The sequence below is a fragment of the Elephantulus edwardii genome, unplaced genomic scaffold, assembly GCF_000299155.1.
Source record: "Elephantulus edwardii isolate Elephantulus edwardi_28Jun2011 unplaced genomic scaffold, EleEdw1.0 scaffold00077, whole genome shotgun sequence".
Taxonomy (NCBI): Eukaryota; Metazoa; Chordata; class Mammalia; order Macroscelidea; family Macroscelididae; genus Elephantulus; species Elephantulus edwardii.
In genome coordinates this window covers 10,701,474-10,719,449 of record NW_006399827.1, presented here as the reverse complement: position 1 = coordinate 10,719,449, position 17,976 = coordinate 10,701,474, and the positions used below count along the sequence as shown (strand labels likewise).

The 17,976-nt window shown below is 55.8% G+C and overlaps 2 protein-coding genes across 2 annotated transcripts; both read right to left on the bottom strand.

Moving 5' to 3' along the window:
- Nucleotides 1–1,475: 1,475 nt before the first annotated feature.
- HOXB6 (homeobox B6) lies at nt 1,476–10,444 on the bottom strand. Its single transcript, XM_006889338.1, has 3 exons — nt 9,942–10,444; nt 3,351–3,875; nt 1,476–2,370 (listed from the first exon to the last, which is right to left on the bottom strand). Exons 2-3 carry the CDS (start codon nt 3,763–3,765, stop codon nt 2,111–2,113), a joined length of 675 nt encoding a protein of 224 aa, XP_006889400.1. The 5' UTR covers nt 3,766–3,875; nt 9,942–10,444; the 3' UTR covers nt 1,476–2,110.
- A 2,709-nt stretch (nt 10,445–13,153) lies between these two features.
- Nucleotides 13,154–16,020, bottom strand: HOXB7 (homeobox B7). The gene is made up of 2 exons (XM_006889337.1): nt 15,530–16,020; nt 13,154–13,485 (listed from the first exon to the last, which is right to left on the bottom strand). Exons 1-2 carry the CDS (start codon nt 15,915–15,917, stop codon nt 13,232–13,234), a joined length of 642 nt encoding a protein of 213 aa, XP_006889399.1. The 5' UTR covers nt 15,918–16,020; the 3' UTR covers nt 13,154–13,231.
- Nucleotides 16,021–17,976: the final 1,956 nt, after the last annotated feature.

The following is a 17,976-nucleotide window of genomic DNA, read 5'->3' as shown; positions in this document are numbered from 1 at the left end:
TTTCTATTCGGTATCTTCCCCTTTGCGCTTATTATTAAAAACAAAACAAAACAAAAAAGCATCTCTAGATGAGATAACCAAGAGCCACTTGCTTTTCCCTTACTCCGGTTTTTCGAGTTTCTGAGTTGAGATGGAAGTTGAGAGAGGAGGTGAGGATCTGGGACTGAAAGATGTGTGTGGAAAACAATGATTGCAACGGATTGTGCCCAAGAGCTTGGCCCTGTGCGTTTCCTGGAGGGGTTGCAGGGTGCCCAGGCTGCGCCGGCGGGGTTGGGCTTCCAAGGAGAAGCTTTTGACTTCCCCATATCCCTTCGAATCCTCTTTCTGACCTCCCTGCCCTTGCTCAGGCCCTAGCAGCCCCTGCGCAGAGCAGGGACCCAGGAGGACGCAGGACGCTGGGAGCTAAGGGGCCTAGTCCAGGAGAGACGCAGTGGCGACGCATCAGCGGCTGGGGATAGGGGGAAAATTGTGTCTGAGAGTTGGGGTCAGAGCGGGGCCCCTTCACCTCCAGGCCAGCTGCTGGCTTTTGCAATTGGAGGCCCCACTCGAGGCCCCTCACTGATGGCTGGGCAGCTTCAGTTTGCCCAGTTGCTCCTCGCTTTCCAGGAAGGTATCCCAGGACGAGTAGCGCCATGCTGAGCACACAGGGCGGCAGAGACCAGCGCAGCTGGGCACCTTCTGCGGAGCCGGTTATTTTCTTTAAAAATAATTTCTTATGAAAAGGGGAGGGGAGAGTGATGGGGAGCAGAAAGAAGAAAGGAAAACCATCTCCGCAGCTTGCCGCCTACGTGAGGGTAGAGGGTGAGAGAGAAAGGACAATTTGGAGTTGAGGGGATGAGACCAAAGTGCCCTATCACCTGGCCCTTCCTCCTTGGGGACTCCGAAGAACTGGACAAAGTGGTGGCTTCCGCCCCCTGCCAAAAGCGGCTTCACATTTCCCTACTTGTCGATAAGCCCCTACTTGAGGGACCTGGATCCCTTTGGTTGCGGGGCCTGAGGACACCCAGTGGCCCCAATTCCATCTCCAGAGCTATAGACAGGGAGCCAAGGGCCAAGGCCGCTGCCGGAGGTCAGGCCAAAGGCTGGGGGCCTCGCGGCGTGAACCAGGCAGAAAAGATCTGCAGTGGCACCGGGACCCGTCAGCCCAGTTTTTGCAGGACTCGGGGCATAGTGTTCTCGGTGGCATCTCTCATGCCTCAGGCAAAGGAGTAAAAGCTAGAGAATAGGCGAGAAACGGCCTCCTTTGCCCCCCAAATCTGCACCTACAGAGGCCCTCTAAGCCTCAGCACCCGATGCATGGCGCTGGGGCCAGGAGGGCAAGTGTAACCTCTGAGAGTCGTGTCCGCAGGCCCGCTGGGGAGGCCTTGGGGCCCACTGGGGCTCCTGCCTTCGCTATGGAGCGTCCGGCGTGAAGGGGAAGAAGGAGAAAAAAGTGGCAGGGGAGGAGCGGAGGTGACTGAACGGCGAGTTTTCACGTCTTTATTATTATTATTATCATCATCATTATTAATAATATTAATATTACCGAAGTATTTCACGTCCAGAGCTAAGACAAGACTACAAACACAACACATAGAAAATTAATAAAATAGAACTTTGTTTTCTTCTGAGGCTCTTCTTTTTACTTCTAGGTAGTATGTGCTCCTTCCAGTGGCTTTGGGGATGGGACAGGAGAGACGACAGGTCTGGGATCAGGGCGTCTTCGAGGCCCACTAAGGGGACAGCGAATCTACCATTGAACCGTGCACGGGGTGGGGGTGGGGGGGACATAGACGACGTGAGGAGAGGCGACATGGACAAGAGCATTTTGCTCTATTTCCAGGAAACATCAAGTGAGTCAGGTCCTCAGTTCTCACGGGGGCGCTGGCTCCGGTCGAGGTGGGGTCCGCGGGACAGGAGAAGGCGTGGGGTGCTGGGTGGGCGCGGGCAGGGCGAGCCCCGCGCGCCCCGGGAGGGACCTCTGCGGGCGGGGGCGTCCTGGAGAGCGCAGGGCCCGCGGCGCTGGGCGCGGGGGAGCCAGTCCAGAGGCTCCCGGTCCGCAGAGCCTCCTCCGGGCACCCGGCAGGCCTCTCCCTTCGCGTCCCCCTCCTCTTTCCCCCTTCCGGCGCCTTCACTCGGCGGCTTTTTCCTCCTCCTCCTCCGCACTGAGCTGGGACGCGCTGAGCAATTTGCTCTCCTTTTTCCACTTCATGCGCCGGTTCTGGAACCAGATCTTGATCTGCCTCTCCGTCAGGCACAGGGCGTGCGCGATCTCGATTCGCCGCCGCCGGGTCAGGTAGCGGTTGTAGTGAAACTCCTTCTCCAGCTCCAGCGTCTGGTAGCGCGTGTAGGTCTGGCGGCCTCGCCGGCCGCTGGGCCCGAAGGAGGAACCTGTTAGGCAGAGAGGAGCCGCTGAGGCTTGGGGTCACCGGGCCGGAGCCCCCTCCCCCGCTGGACCCTCCAACAGGGACCCCTGCCTATCCCGGGACGCCCTCTGATCCCCCGGGCTCATCCCCTCCCCCATTCCTCCAGCGCCCCCTCCAGATGGGGGGGGGTGTCCCAGGCTAGCGCATCTGGACTTTCGGTGGGGGAGGGGAGGAGCGGTTTGAACTCCCACCTGAGCCAAGGGGGAGGGGCTGGCCAGGTGTGTGTCTTCCTAGAGACATCTCTGCTCTCCCTTCCCTTCCATCCATCTAGCCCCCCCCCACCCCTTTGATAGATTCCAGCCCTTAATCCGTAATGACGTGGATTGATCCACAGTGGGCATTAAGGGTTCCTCACTTTCGTGTCCCACTAATGGACATCAATTTGGGATTTAAGGCCGGCAAATAATCCTACCTGAAACCCAGGCGCCTGTTACCCTCCGCTCCCCCCCCCACCCCTGACTGCTCTCTCTGGTCCCCCCCCTTTCCTCTGACTACTTCCCTTTCCTGGTGCCCCATCCTGGCCCACCCTCGCACCCCAAGGGAAGCAATCTGGGACAGACCCCTCTCGCCCTCTCAGGCGTCACACTGACCCCCGCCCCTTCCATGACGCACTCCGTTTCTAATGGAGCCCTCCTTGAGTGAGGGACTGGACTAGGGTCTGGGGGCTCTAAGGAAAGCAAAGCCAATGGCTGTGGCCCCGCGCCCCGCCCAAGCCTGGCGCTCTGGAAGACCCCACTGCGCCCACTGACTCCACTGAGTCCAGCTGAGACTTTGCAAACTTTCTAACTCCTGAGAGAAACGGGCCCCGAGTCCCCGTGCTGGCACCATCGTCCCTGCTCTCCAGACCGAAATGGCCACCATTACCCCGTGGGGAGTTGGGGAGCCCTCGCTAACAGTGCCCGGGATGGGGGGGTGGCCAGGGCGGCGGCGGGCGGGCACACTCACTGTTGCATGAGTTCATCCGCTGCATCCACGGGTACACCGGCGTGGAGCACTTCTGCTCCTCTGTCTCGCCGAACACGCTCTTGTCCTGCGCGCAGTCGGACTTGCGCTGCTCGGGGTGGAACGCGGGCGGCTCGTCGGCGCCCGAGAGCGCGCAGGCCGACTCCTTCTCGCGGTAGAAGGCCGGCGCCGGCCCGTAGTCGCAGGGCGCCGCGCGCCCATAGCCGCCCCCGGCTGGCGGGTAGTAGGAGGAGGCGGCGAAGCCCTTGTCCTGGCCGGGCGCGGGCCCGTAGGGCGCGGGGTAGTGCCTCAGCGGGTCCGCATAGCCGGAGGAGTAGAGCGGGAGCTGGCCCAGGAAGGACTCCTGCCCGCTGGCCAGAGTGACGGGGAAGGTGGAGTTCACGAAATAGGAACTCATTGGGAGGGGAGGCGCGCGCGGCCGCTGCTGCTCCGCCGGGTTTATGATTTGTTGTGTTTTATAGTCTGAGCGCCGCGCCTATTAGTAGTATATCCGAGATTGGGTTTTAGCTGAGGGGGGATGGCGAGGTGCCAGTGAGGGCCAGAAGGAAATACAACCATCTGATCCAACACTGACCAATGGCAGAGGCAGGAATTGTCAAATAGCACCCAGGAGGAGCGCAGCCCGCACGAGGGACCCGCTCACAAACCTATCAACCTTTTTTCCCCCCCTTCCTTCTTCTCCTTCTCCTTTCTCTCTCCCCCAACAACACAACGCGTCCTGTTCCACCTACGTAGGATCTGCGAAAGAGGCGTCTGTGCCTTTAGGGGAGGAGGGAGCATTTGGATTGAGACCACCCCATCCCCGAGTGATTAAATAAATATATTCCCTCCCCACACACACACACATACACACACACACACACACACACACACACACACACACACACACACGCAGGACAGGAAAAAGTTCATTGTGTTTTCAGAAAGTTAACCCCTGAGTTGCTTGGGCCCGCTCCCTCAAAGGAGGGCTAGGTAAAACCCCCAAAGCCCATTCAGATACAGACACAGAAGGTTTGTGTCTAGGGTTTGGGGTTAGTTGAAGGTAGAGGAGTTCTCCGCAGACTGAATAACATTGCTTTCAGAAAGAGGCGAAGACCGAGAAGAAATAACCCGAGTCCCAGGTTTTTAATATCTTTTTCCTGTTTACCAAATATGCTTTCTCTCCCCGAAGAACAGGTTTATTATTATTCCTGCTTCTCCACAACTCTTAATGGTTTGAGGGAGACAGAAGACAGACAGCCCACAGCTCAGGGAAATCAGAAGAGCAGCAAATGAGAGGAGGCTCTGAGCCCAAGATGCTCTTTTTGGGTTGGCTGCTGAACTAGGAGCCTCTTGGATGGCTGCAGGACTATCGCTACTACCCCAGACATCATGCCTGGTTCTAGTGGCCAGACAGCCCTATCAGGGAAAAGGATACCAAGAAAAGAGGTTTTCCATTCGCCCCACTTGGGTTAATAGAGACGAGTGCTTTATTTGTCTAATCTCTATCCTAGCATCTGCCTTTCCTTGTCCCTTACCTCTTCCCCCAAAGATGTGTGAATATCTTTTGCTATGGAGTCTTAGGAATTAAGACTGTTCCAGTAAGTCTGGGCAGAGGGAAGAAAATATCCCTCCTTTAATTTCAGGTCTTCACTTCCTTCCAATATTTGAGGCAGGTATCCAATATTACATAGGCCCAGGAAGAAGGTAGCCTTCACGCCCTTTCCAGAGCCTATTTATTTTTTTAAATAGTTTCTTAAATACATGGGTTTGGTTTAGTTTTATAAAGAAGGAGGAATGTTTGAGGTCTGCTGAGGGACCTCTCCTCTCCAAACACTTGAAATCCTTTCATCTGCCTCTCAGCATCTCTACAGTTCCCTCTCATACTTTGTGTTTGTGTCACTAAGTGTGTTTATATCACCTGGCTTGTTGCTCTATAGTTTGCATGGGAGAAAGAGGACATGTTCCTGGCTCTCTTGCCCACTCAAGGAAAGTGCCCATTGAGGCCAAGTGCAGAGAGCCCTGTAAGGATGCATTTCCAACATGCAGGCAGAAGACCAGGGTAGTGAAGGCTCATAGCCCTCAGGTCTGGGAACAAGAAGGGAGCAAGGTGTGGAACAAATCTATTGGGCTAGATGTTCCCTCTGCTGTCTTGCTTTTTAGACTCCCTTTTTTAGACCAACTCTACCCACCCCATAGATGGTACAAAACACCAAGGAACCTAGTGGAGAGTTGAGGTTGGAGGGACCAAGAGTGGGGACTTGATCAACTACAGAGTGACCCCAAGGGCTCCCTCAGGCAACATCTTGTGGAACCTTTCTGGCCAAGAGACCCTTTCTGGATGGTGCTACATTACCCCTCACTCTGGTTCAATAGGGTTTTGATGAGGATTTAGGAAATGAAACCTAAACTTTCTAATGATGGAGAACCATGAATGTCCCAGAATAGCTGTGATTGGACCCACTCCTAGAGAAAATTAAGGGACATTTGATTAGGGGGAGCAAATGAAGAGAAGTGTCTGAGTCTCTGGCTCTCCTCTCTGTCACTGAGGCTGGGCTCTGGACTTCATTCCTGCCTGATCCTCTCTGGTCACAACACCCTCATCTTAGGACAGAGGTGGGCTGCCCTGCAGGTCTGGGCAGAGTAATATATACCATGCAGAGGAGGCTTTTCCCCCTGTGGAATAAGCACTAAAATAATCACCTTAACCTAAGAGTCCCAACCCTCAAATTAACCTCATCTCTGCAGGTTGCCGGTCATGAGATAGAGCTGCAACAGCAGGGCCAGGGCGCCTGGAACAGGGCATGAAAGGAAATAGAGCCTCATCCCTCTTATCTAAGCCCAGAGGTATTTATGAGCGTTTATTCGTCTGATCCGTTTGTTTGGGAGAAAAAGCAGGCGAGAAAGGCCCGGCCAGAAGCCGCCTGGCTTTGGAGCCAGATCTCAAAGAATCTGTATGTATATGGTTCGGTCCACAGCCCGTCTGTCTGTCTCTGAGGAGGAATACGTAAATACACAGCGGGCACTGTCTGTCTGAGGGCCTGGGGAGTTACTCCCCGCCTCAAAGAGAAAGTGTGTGTATGAAGAGGTGGATCTAAATGTGCCCCACGTCTTGAGTACACACCAGAAGGCTTGGAAGAATAGGCCACAGGCAGGATTTATAATTGTCATTCTCTGTGCAGGTTTGCTTTGCCACGGGCGCACAGACTGTGCTAGCTCTACTCAGGGAAATGTCTGCAAAGTTGTCTTTTGCTCAGGAGTAAAATTTTCTTGTACTGTTAACTACATGGAGGTCTATTTCCCTCAAATGTGTGTGTGTGTGTGTGTGTGTGTGTGTGTGTGTGTGTGTGCCCGCGCGCCCAGGGGTGAAGACATTGTTGAGTTCCTATTTACTTTGGGACACAAAGCTCCTCATCCCACCCCACTTTCTTTCACTCCACCTCAACTTGAGCCAGAATGAGGAGATTAAACCTCTCAATTCAATTCTCCCCTCGACTCTGATTCTCCAGTTTTGAGGAAAAGAAGTTATCTGGGGGAGGGGGAAGACAGTGTATTTGCCCCAGAGGATTATTTTGGGGTGGTAGAGGTGAGGAACTCTGGATAGAACACTGTGTTAAAACCCACTCAGCTCAAGATCTAGACAAAGATCTTATTTCCATTATGCAAATGTCGGCATCCTCTCTGATCTTGGGGGAGTGAGCTGAGGCTGTAGGCCTACACTCCCTGGTTCCCCCCCCTCAGGCCAGGGGTGGGGAGACGACACCCTAAGACCCCAGCACTGCCTTCACCCTCAGTATCAGCTGCCTCCCCACTTGTCCTGCTAGATTGTCCACAAGAAATGGTCCTCCGAGTGGCCCACGTCCTTCTGGGCCTCCCGCCGGGCGCCTCCCAGGCCTGGGCCCACTGACAGCCATAAAGTCATTCCCACAGCTGAAAGCCCAGACTCCAGGGGCGACCGCGGGCGGGGGCGAGGCCGCCGCACTGGCCTCAGCCCTGGCGGCCCCTCACCTCCGCAGCGTCTCCAGACCCCTTAACACCTCGGTCTGCCTGGCACCGCAGACAATTTCCTGCAGCCCCCGCCTGGGAGCCGGGCCCGCTGCACCTTGAAAGGAACAGCCAGAGCTGCCTCCTGGGGCTTGAAAGCCCGGGCTAATCAGTAACCTGCGAGACAGGGGGGCCCCAGCCTCACCAGGCGGCCAGGCGCGCACCCCGCCCAGGCCCCGCCCGAACCGAACCAAAATCACGGTGTTTGGGTTCATGAACCCCACTCCCACTCCTATTTCCTACACCCCCAAGTATATTTGCATCGATTTCGCTTAAAACGACGTAGGATGGGGGAGGGGTCGGACACTCACTTGCTGACACCAACAGTTTCCAGAAAACTCCTTGCAATTTCTTCACCACCAACTGGCGAGCGCCAGCGGCCAGCCAGGCGGGCGAACACAGGCCCGGTTTGTCTTTTGACAACCAAGTGGAACTGCCGGGCCGGCGCTTCCCTTGGCCGAGAAGAAAACTAAATAAACCTGGAGCGGCCTTGGCCTCGGATCTTCCCAGCGGCCAGAGCCCCCTCTCGCTCCCGTCGGGATGGGGGTGGGGGGTGAGGCTCACAACACTGATACCCGCGCCTGTGGCCCAGCCAGGCCTCCTGTCCCTGGGAGGCAGACCGAGTCCCCGAAAGATCCGCTTCCCCGGCGGGGTTTGGAGCCGAGCTGGGGAGGGGCCGTGGCGCCGTCATCCACGCCCGGGTGCCTGGGAAGCGTCGCTCCGGGGACCCGAACCCCCAGCTCCCGCGGGCCCTGCGCGGCCCAGGCTCGGCGCGTCCAGCACCGCTCGGGCAACGTCGCGGGTTTGCGGCGCCGCCACAGCCGCGTGTCTCCGCATGGACAGTAGATGGCAGCAAACCGCATAATTTGGGTCAGAGCAAAGTGTCTTCAGAGATTTATAACCCGCCCAGACTCCTGCAGAAAAGACCTTTGGTCCGGTGGGGTTGGGGGATTTTTCCGTTGAGAATAGACCCTGGGCGCTGTGGGTGCTAACCGAGAACTTCTCTCGCTATGGGGATCCCCAGGGGCGCCCAGTCCAAGCCTGCGCAGAGGGCATCTACCTGGGTCCCCAGGGTCCCCCTCCCACGCCACAAGTGGCTGCGTCCCACTCCGCCAAGCTCTGCACCCCAGAAGCCGGGTCTCCCCATCCCCGCACACACAGGCACCGCACAGTCCACAGTCCGAAGGGCCCCAGAAGCCCGAGAGACACGACCCGAAGCCACTTTAAAAAAAAAAAGCAATCACCTACTTGTGCAAACCAAACCAAATCACAGTTTCTCCTGCCCTCTGCGGCCCAGCGTCGCTTATCTCTCCTCTAGCAGCTTCCGGAGAAGCCCTCACACCCCATATTTTAGTCCACAGCTCCAGGCTTTCAGCTCCACCGCCCCCACCCCCACCCCCAGCTTCCTCAGAAGCTCTGTCCTCCAGCCAGTGGCTCGTCGCCTCCCTGGAGGAGGCCTAGCTGGGAATTGAACCAGTCGTCCCAGTTCAGGGCCAGGCAGCTTTCCAGCTCCAAACACTCTCAGTCCCTCAGATCCGCTATCAGTTTCTTTTAATGTTGTATTGTTTGTTTGCAAGCTCAAACAGCTAAATATGCTCAACAGATTCTTCACAGTCACCACGTTTGGATCCAAGAAAGTTTGCTAAAGAACAGTGCGTTCACATCAGACACACACATGGCATTTTTCTTTTCCTCCTCCACCGAAATCAGCACATCCCATAGCAGTACCGATAAAACACAAGCCACAGAATCAATAATGCACAGAAAACCACCACGCTGTGACCTACCGCATGAAAACCACCACGCTGTCTCCCTGCAGAGCGAGGCTCCCTCCTCCGGGAGTGGTGAGGGACATGGGCATTCTCTGGCAGCCTTCCTGGAGGATGGCCCTAGCTCTGGGTACCTCCACCCACAGCCCCTCAATTTACAGCAATGTCTCCAAAGGGAGCTGGGGAGCATTCCTCTGTGAATTGTCCTTTCTGTATTTCTCTTAGCCGCCGCCTCCTCTCTCGCCAGCCTCTGTGGAGACTGCAGACCCTCCAGAGACCAGGACGTCCCTGAGCACCACAGCCCCTTGTGCCAACGACACCGGGAAGCCACCGGACCCGCACCGGGCAAGAGAGCCAAGCGGGGGTAATTGAGAGAGGCCTGGATAAGGAAGGGATGGTGGGGGGAGCGGTAAGCCCACCGAGGCCACAGCCATGGGTTTCTGGGGGCATCGCGGAATCCCAGACACCCCCATCCTCTCCATCGCAGTCTCCTTCCCTGAACCTCTTCTACCAGCTTCAAAAGGTGATTTAGAACTTGCCTCCGCTGCCTCTGTGGTCCCTCTTCCCGGCTTCCCAGCCTCGGCTCTCCCTCCAGGAAGCAGCCGCCCATCTCTCTGCCACCGAATTTCCTGGGCAGCCTCTCCCTACGGCGCCCAGAGGTGGGGCTCAGCCCTGTCTTGGGTCGGGGTGTGGGGGGAGGAGGGAGTCAAGCCCAAGCCCCACCCCCCCTTCCAAACATCCATGCAGAAGAACAAGAAGAGAATTGTCGAAGCTCCCTTACCTTTGCAGACCTTGGGATTTCATTTTCCCCCCTCCGGATTGAAAATGGAATGGGGGGGGGGAAAGAGCGTTCAGTTTCTTCTTCAGCTTCCAGATAATATTGTCCCAACCGGAGAGCCGTTGCTTCCCCTTCTCTGACTTGGTGAAGAGGGTGTTTCGCTTTTCTGACATTTGCATAGAAAATGGAGTAAGTTCTGGCTTTGAAAAATGGCATCAGCCTGCGGTCTTGGGCAGATTTTCCATCTCCCCTCCATGATGGCTAAAATTCCAGCTCAGCAAGCAAATTAACTTAAGAATTCAAATTATTTTTGGTTCTCTCTTTTGTGTGATCCCCACCCCCTCCTTCACTCTCTCCTTCGCTCTTCTCTCCTCTCCCCCTCTTTCGTCTTCACCCTCTTTCTCACTATCGAGCTGACACTGAAGTGTAAAAATATCAAGAGGCTGGAGCCCTGAAGGAGGACCGTGCTCCGACCTAGGTGTGGTGTCCAAAAGAATGCTGCATTATAACCACCAGGGAAATGATAAAAAGTTCATGTTCACGATCGCCCGGCCACATGACCGGCGCCGGCCAATCGCTGGATTCAACCACTCATAAACTTCTATCACAAAGTTGTAAATTTTCATAAAACAACAAGGAATTTATTGCATTTCTTCATGGCTGCTCCACCAGCAGCCTTTTCTCAGTCGCCATCTTCTTTTCTTCTCCTGCTAGCTTTTTGGGGAAACCCCAATCTGAGAAGGGGTGCGGTTTGGGGTGCTGGGAACCAAGGCGGAGGCGCCGCAAGAGGCCAGCTGGAAAGAGGGTGCTTTTTGGAGCCTACTCCGAGCCAGAGCTCGGTCTGCGCCTGTTAGTAAAATTTTGCCCCCAATTCCTCCGCATGGAGACTGTTCTCAGGCGATGTGGGGGTGAGTCTGAGGCAACAGTCAATGTCCAGAGGTGCCATTGAGCCATGGCAAAATGAAAGCTTCCGTCTCTCCATTGAAGGGCCCTCTCCTTCTCAGGCCCATAGCTGGGGGACCCACCACCTGTGAGACTTGCAGCGTTGAGGATGCAAGTGCCCTAAAACCTCTAAAGCCTAATTTTTGCCCCCAGGAGAGTAAGTCATCTGGGCCGGGGCCAAAACTGACAGAGGAGCAGCTCTTTTCTGCTCGGTGCACCCCAAAATTGGAGGAGGACAAAGGCAGAACCCAGCCTTTCCAGCCCAGACCTGTCCAGGTCGAATAAACAATTCAGTGCGCTCTCCAGGGGTTCAGTGATCATTAAAAGGGGACACTGTATATTTACGGCCTTTTACTTGCAAATTCAAGTTAAACAAAGTCTCATAAAATGTGCTTCCCTTCCAACTCCCCTCCCCCTTTCCTCCCCATGCCAGGTCCTCCAGTTGAAATAACCCAGGGTCTCCACAATCGAATAAATACTAAAAAACCGCTCTGCCGGTTTTACTGTCTCGTCGCGGGTTTCCAGGGGACTTGTCCCGCATTCCGAAGTGGTTTTGGGATAATGACAATTCAGCCCGTGGTTTCCAGGTCGCCTTGAAACACCCCCACACTTTAGTGGAGCTGTCAGGGCCTGAATGCAGGAAACGAAATAACCCCCCCAAATTTGTTCTTTTTCTTTCTCTCTCTCCCTCTGCTCCCGCGAAGCTTCCAGGTTGCGGGCGGCGCAGGCGGCGGATGGACGCGGACGAGCCCCGCTCAGAGAGGCCCGCATCCGGCCGAGTCTGGTGATCCAGCACCGTCCAGACCGATCTAGCACCGTCCAGACCCTCGCTCATGGGGCTGGGATTATTTAAAACTTTTATTTAAACCACCTGTGCCAGGTTAGAACGAGATCCGTTAAAACAAACGAAAGTAAAAGAAATGAAAAGAATGTAACTGAACACAGCGCTTGCTGAAAATACTGGCCGAGTGGCCCGGGCGGCGGGAAGCCAGAGGGTTTTGAGGCGGCTGGAGCCCACATTTCGGTCTGTTCTGCGGTCTTCCTCTGCCCAGCGATGCTGGGGTGCATTTGGATGTTAATCTTTTCTTTCTTTTCACCTTTCTTTGGAATGAGGCCTAGCATTTCAGAACTCAGCTCCTTTCCCAAGTCCTTGTGGTGGCTGCAGGGTTACAAAGTCCGCAGAGCCTGCATGCAGCCTTACTTACCTTGAAGGCCTGGATGCGGGGCGGGGGTGGGGGTGGGGGGGATGAGCTGTGGAATTTTTTGGTTTTGCTTTTCGAGTCTGGGTGACTAAGTACATGGGTTCCTGGGTGTGTTTTCTTGGGGGCAAATGTAAATCTCTTGATAAGCCAGTGTGTGAATGGGAATATGTATAAATGTGCCTGCTTGTGGGTGAATGTGAATATATGTGTTCCTGGGAGTGGAGCCGGATTTGTGTGAGTATCTGCGTATTTGCGACTACATGAATACTGGAGTTTCTTTGTGACCTTTGGCGATATTGTACATATCTATGTGTCATGTCTCTAAATAAATAGCTATGATTGTGGACATTCTTATGTGTCAAAGTGTGTACAAAGGTGTAAGAGGAATGTACGGGATAGGGATATGGAGGCTCATAAGTTAGCAGCTCCTCAGAGCAAGGAACATCTGAAAAGAGAACAGGCCCCAACATTTTAAAAACGGGTGGTCCCCAGACGTCGGAGCATGGGGTTGCTGGACCGTCATCGCTGCCCTTGATGGACCCACCCAACCTTAGAGAGACACAATAATAGAAGGCACTTGTTTCTTTTTAATCATGTTTTATTCCCCGCCCCCCCCCTCCGCCCCATCCTTCAGATATCACGGGGAATGTAAAGAGGGACTCGGGGACTGGCAGGAGCAGCGGACAGGCACACAGTGGGGACAGGAGCTACTCAGTGGTCGGCAGGCCGGTGCGAAGGCTCTTCAGCCGACCACTGCTACTGGGAGGCAAGGCTCAGGAGGGCGGGCAACCTCACACGTTAGTCTAGACCCATAGTCCACAAAGACAGCCTCAAAGCGGCCTACAAAACAGCAGGATTTTACAAAGACCTTACACAACAGCCACATAGAAACAGGAAGGCAAATTCCAGATCATGTCCTCTGCGTGTTGTACAAAAACAAACCCAGGAGATTTTCCTATAGGTAGTATGTTTTTCCCCCCACCCCCAATGTTAAGAAACCCCAATTTTTCTTTCCCTCGTCTCTAATTTTTTTAAACTGTTTTCCACTGAAATAGTGGTTTCCCCCTTTTATTGAGTTTCCTGGTTCGGTTCCCAAAGCTGGGCTTCGCACTCTCTCCTCTTTCTCCTCCTCTGCCCATTTCTAGGCCCTCACTCCTCCTCTTCCTCCTCCGCCTCGGCCTTGTCTCGGCCTGTGGCACTGGGGCTGGCGGTTTTGTTCTCCTTTTTCCACTTCATGCGCCGGTTCTGGAACCAGATCTTGATCTGCCTCTCCGTCAGGCACAGGGCGTGCGCGATCTCGATTCGCCTCCGCCGGGTCAGGTAGCGGTTGTAGTGAAACTCCTTCTCCAGCTCCAGCGTCTGGTAGCGCGTGTAGGTCTGGCGGCCTCGCTTGCGGTCTGTCCCTACGCACAGCATTTAGAGGAGAAAAGGAAATGAGTTCAGAAAATGCCAGGAGAGTGCCTATGTCCATCTTAAAATTGGAATGTGGTTTTATTCTAGGGAGTAGAAGAGGCAAATTTCCCTACTAAGACCCAATTCTTGCTATCTGCACTGTAGGCTACATAGAATCTCTTTCTTTAGTCTTAATCTAGTGCGGATCCTTCCACAGGCCTCTCAAGTCAAACATTCCCGTTTGCAATTAAAAAGTTTCTTTCATCTTGGCTTCTGAATCCAGGAAAAGAGCACCTGCTAGCACTTGGAGGTTCTGATCTTAAAAGAATGTATGTGAATCAGAGGAGGGTAATCCTCCTGCCACCCTTTGGAATCAAGGACCCCAAACCTCTCCCTTTGGCTGCTAGGTCTAGTGACCATGAGGGGTAAGGGGTCAATGGGCACCATGTTAGTGACTTTATGAGGCTCCAGGCTTGGCCTGAGTGGATTTCTCAAGAACAGGAGACAAAGGCGGATCACGCCCCATCTAAATGCCACCTCTAGCCTGTTGTGGAAGCTTGAAGTTGGCCTAGGATTCTTCTAGTGGTTGGTGAGACTCACACAGGGCCAGACTGTCCTGTCTTGACCACCTACAAGACAGCTCAGCCCTGCAAAAGCAATCTTGGAGCCTCCAGGAAGGACTAGGGGAGAGGACAGGCAGCAACCTGGGTTGAGGTGGATGGAGCTCCAAATAATTGGGTTTTGGGAGCTGAAGGGCTGAAGGGAGCTGTCCAGGACAGGCCCAGAATCCTGGAGAGTGGAGGAGAGTTGTGTTGGGGGAGGTGCTGGTGCCAGTCCTCCTGGGAAGGAGATAGGGGAGAGGAGGGGAGGGCTAGAGGACCTCATTTCAACTCAGATGAAAGCCAAGCTGAAATGTTTACAAAGTTTACGAGCAGAAAAATTTCGGCTTTGATAAATCAACTGGAAAGGCAGTTGAATTATGGGACAAGTAATGGAGACTGTGACCACCAGTGCCGATGGTTGCTTGAACTGGCTCCTCCACACATCCAACTCTGGCTAGGTGGAAACTGCTGACCACTGGTCAGGCCTTCAGGACCCTGGGGCTGGGCCTTGAGTACAGCCAGGGCAGCAATAAGAAGGCTGTGTGGGCCAGGCTTAGCAAGAAATCCTCATGGAGCCCCTGGTCTCTTAGGGTTCTGCAGCTTCCAAACCTTCTGAGTTGATTTGGCTCCAGAGGAGTCCTGGACTATTTCACTCCAAAGCAACGTCTTCACACTTCTGGAATGCCCCCTCCACACTTGTTGGCCATTGCTCCAGAGGTGTGCTTAAGAGTCCTGACCTAGGAGCACCTGAGAAAGCCAGCTATGCGCCTCCTACAGGCCTTTGACCCTTTCTCCAGTTCTCCTGTCTGCACCCCAAGTTCATGAGAGGGTCACCGCTTTCCACTTCACCCCCACCTCCCTCTCTCAACTCAGTGTCCCCCGCTGGATCTTCATCTCCTTGGCACCCCCCTCCTCCTACCAGGCCTCTCGGGCCCACCTCTGATTGTCCTGAGGGGAATAATGGGGGAGCGGGGTTGGCTGAGAAAGAAGGGGGAGGGGAGTGTAGTTCAGCGCTGCGAGGGGGCTCCCTCCCCTAAACCTCCAAGCTGGGGCTGGGGGACACACCCAGAGCTGAAATCCCAGGCGGCGACTGGGGGTGGGGGAGGAGGAGGGAGGAGGAGACCCTAATGGCTATTCTCTGCAAACCCCAGCCTTCCTCAAAAGACAAACGGCCCCGACTCCAGCCCGTGCCGGCGCGGCTGATAAATATTTAAAGCTAAAAGGCTGGGAGGAAGGGTGGAGGGCGGGCCGGGAGCGCAGGAGCCGGGGAGCATCGAGGAAAACCGGGGCTGGGACGGTGCGCCGGGGCCGTCGTCAAGAGGTGCAGGGTCCCCAAGGCCCACCTGGGCCCAGAGCACTCTGGACGCGGAAAGGGGGAGCTTGGGTGCCCCGGGGAGCGCCCCGGGGATGTGCCCGGCCGCTGCGGCTAGGAAGGCTCGGTGCGCGGCGTTACCTGAGCTTCGCATCCAGGGGTAGATCCGGAAGTTACTCTCGGCCAAGTCCGAGTCCCTCTGCTCCTTGGCGCCCGGCGCCTTGGCGGAGTCCCCGGGACACACCCCGGAGAGGCTCTGCTCAAAGGGCGCGCAGTGCATGTTGAAGGAACTGGGCTCGAGCCCGTAGCCGGCCGTGTAGACGCCGGCGCCCTGGCCCGCCAGGCCCCCCCCGCCCGGGTACAGACCCTGCACGGGGGCGAAGGGGGCGCCCGCCGCCCCATACCCCGGGCGCGGGGGGTTGGAGGCAAACGCGCAAGAAGTTTGTTCGGGAAAGGCTCCGGCAGCGAAAACCGAACTTGCGGCTGGATATTTAGAAAATAAAGCATTCGCATAATACAATGAACTCATAATCTGGCCGGATGATTTGTACGCAGGGACGTTTAAGTGTCGGTTTTACGAGATTCCTTGATATATTACAGAATTAGAGTCCAGATTTACACCAAAAAGGACCCCCTTTTTCCTCTCCGAACCACGTGACCTCCGCCCACGTGACGTCTCCTCGGCCAATGACCGGGCCTCCCCACGGCTCCGGGTAATGTGGAAAAAATTGTGTGGCGTTGGATTTATAAAATATGATCAATAATGAATGGGAGAGCCAAGTCCTGCGGACTGGGGCTGGGGGCTCAAGGGCCGCTGTCGACCCCTGCGGGCTGGAGGCAGCTTGCAGGCGAGATTTGGGAAGCAAGGAATTGAGTGAAAGGGAAAATAAATAACCTCTGGTCGATCTGTGGTGTCACCCCCCAGCCACGCTCCCAAGCCTGTTCTCCAGCGAGGGACAAACGCAGAAATTGCACGCAACGGGGGGAAGGGCCCAGCAGGTCTTTATTAATCTGGGCCAATTCAGCCCAGCTGGGCCTTTGGGGGATTCGGTCTGGCTGCCCCAAGGTGGGAGACAAGGGAGCCTGGCCTCCCAGCTCTGTCGGTGTCCCAGGCCCTGGTGGGGTGCACTGAGGCTGTGTGGTCCACGTTTGATGTGGGTTCTCTGAGGCCTTGGGAGGCAGCCCCACCCCCAGGGATGGGGGTGGACGCTGCAACTTCTGGTGGCTAAAAAAAAAAAAGGTTTGAAAATAAAGAGGAAGGGGGTGGAGTGGGTGGGGAGAGAAAGGAAGGGATGAGGGCGGCCAGGGCACGCTGCTCCCCGGGTTCCGGGCGGCGGATGCCTCGCCGGAGGACAGCAGAGGAAGGAAGGTGGCGATCCGGAGCTGGAAACAGGGGAGCCGCGTGCGCTCCGGAGGCCCCATCCCGGGCGGGCAGGAGAGCGGGGGGCATCCCCCCTGCTGCTCCCCCCACGGGAGTCAGGGAGAAGTAAGACCAGGAGCCTGCTCAGCGGCCCTCCACCTCTACCTTTACCCCTTCCACGCGCACACGCTTGAGACAAAGGGGAGGGTGGCCGGGACATGGCCACTCGCCTGGCAGCTCAGCCGGGGCGCGCGGGTCTCCGGGGCCCGACCGCCTCGGAGGAGGGGAGGGGGCTGCTCTAGGCTCCCCCCCTCGCCCCGCTCTCCTCCAATCACGCGCAGCCGCCTCCCTCACCCTCGGAGCCCCTGGGCCTAGGGACTCTCGCCACCTGCCTACAGCCCCCGCCCCTGCTCTCTGCGGCCTGGCCTCGGTGGGCGGGCGCGGGGGGGGGGCCGGGTCCGCTGCCCCCCAGCCCTGCGAGCAGGGCGCCAGGGAGCAAATGAAGCAGCGCAGGCAGGACCAGTCTCAGGTTCTTGCTTGTAAACTTTATTGTAACTCTTCCGCCCTTTCCGGGCGCAGACAACAGGACAAAGTATAGAGGAACAACAAAATATATAATTAGCCCCCCTCCCCCCCATAAAGCAATTCACGGATACAGGATACATTCTCTTCACAGTAAACCTAAGAACACTTTTAACAATTGCCCACAGCGCGCATGCTAACTAAAGTAACCTCTTTTGAGAAACACTTAAGACGAAATTGTCAAACCAAAGGCGGGGGAGAGAAGCAATAGAGAGAAAGCCAGCGATCAGGGGGGGTGCAGAGGAGGGAGAGGGGCCGGGAGGGGGAATGAGGGTGCAGCGAGAAAGAGAAAACAGAGAGAGCGAGCGAGAGAGGGAGACAGAAAGAATTATGGCGTGAATAGGCAGTTTCATGTTGTTGGGAGAACTTAGCAGAAATCAGTACCTCGGTCATTACAAAGAAGCACGTTCAAAGGAAGAAGAAAAAAAAAAGACCATTGCACAAGGAGGCTTTTTACAGGGGGCAGGGCCGGGGCGCTCAGCCTTGCTGGGCGAGGGAGTCCTTGCTGCGAATCCTTGTCTTGTCCCCGGCCGGCCCGGGAGAAGGGAAGGCGATCCACGGTAGCCCACACACAGAAGCTATTACAGATACTACCACTAGCGGGGACTGGCGCGGCGGGGACGCTGCGGTGGGGACGCTGCGGCGG

Coding starts and splice junctions, on each gene's coding strand:
- HOXB6 (XM_006889338.1), bottom strand. CDS start 3,765: ATGAGTTCCTATTTCGTGAACTCCACCTTCCCCGTCACTCTGGCCAGC. Junction 2,371..3,350: donor GCGGATGAACTCATGCAACA/GTGAGTGTGCCC, acceptor TCTGCCTAACAG/GTTCCTCCTTCGGGCCCAGC.
- HOXB7 (XM_006889337.1), bottom strand. CDS start 15,917: ATGAGTTCATTGTATTATGCGAATGCTTTATTTTCTAAATATCCAGCC. Junction 13,486..15,529: donor CCCCTGGATGCGAAGCTCAG/GTAACGCCGCGC, acceptor TGCTGTGCGTAG/GGACAGACCGCAAGCGAGGC.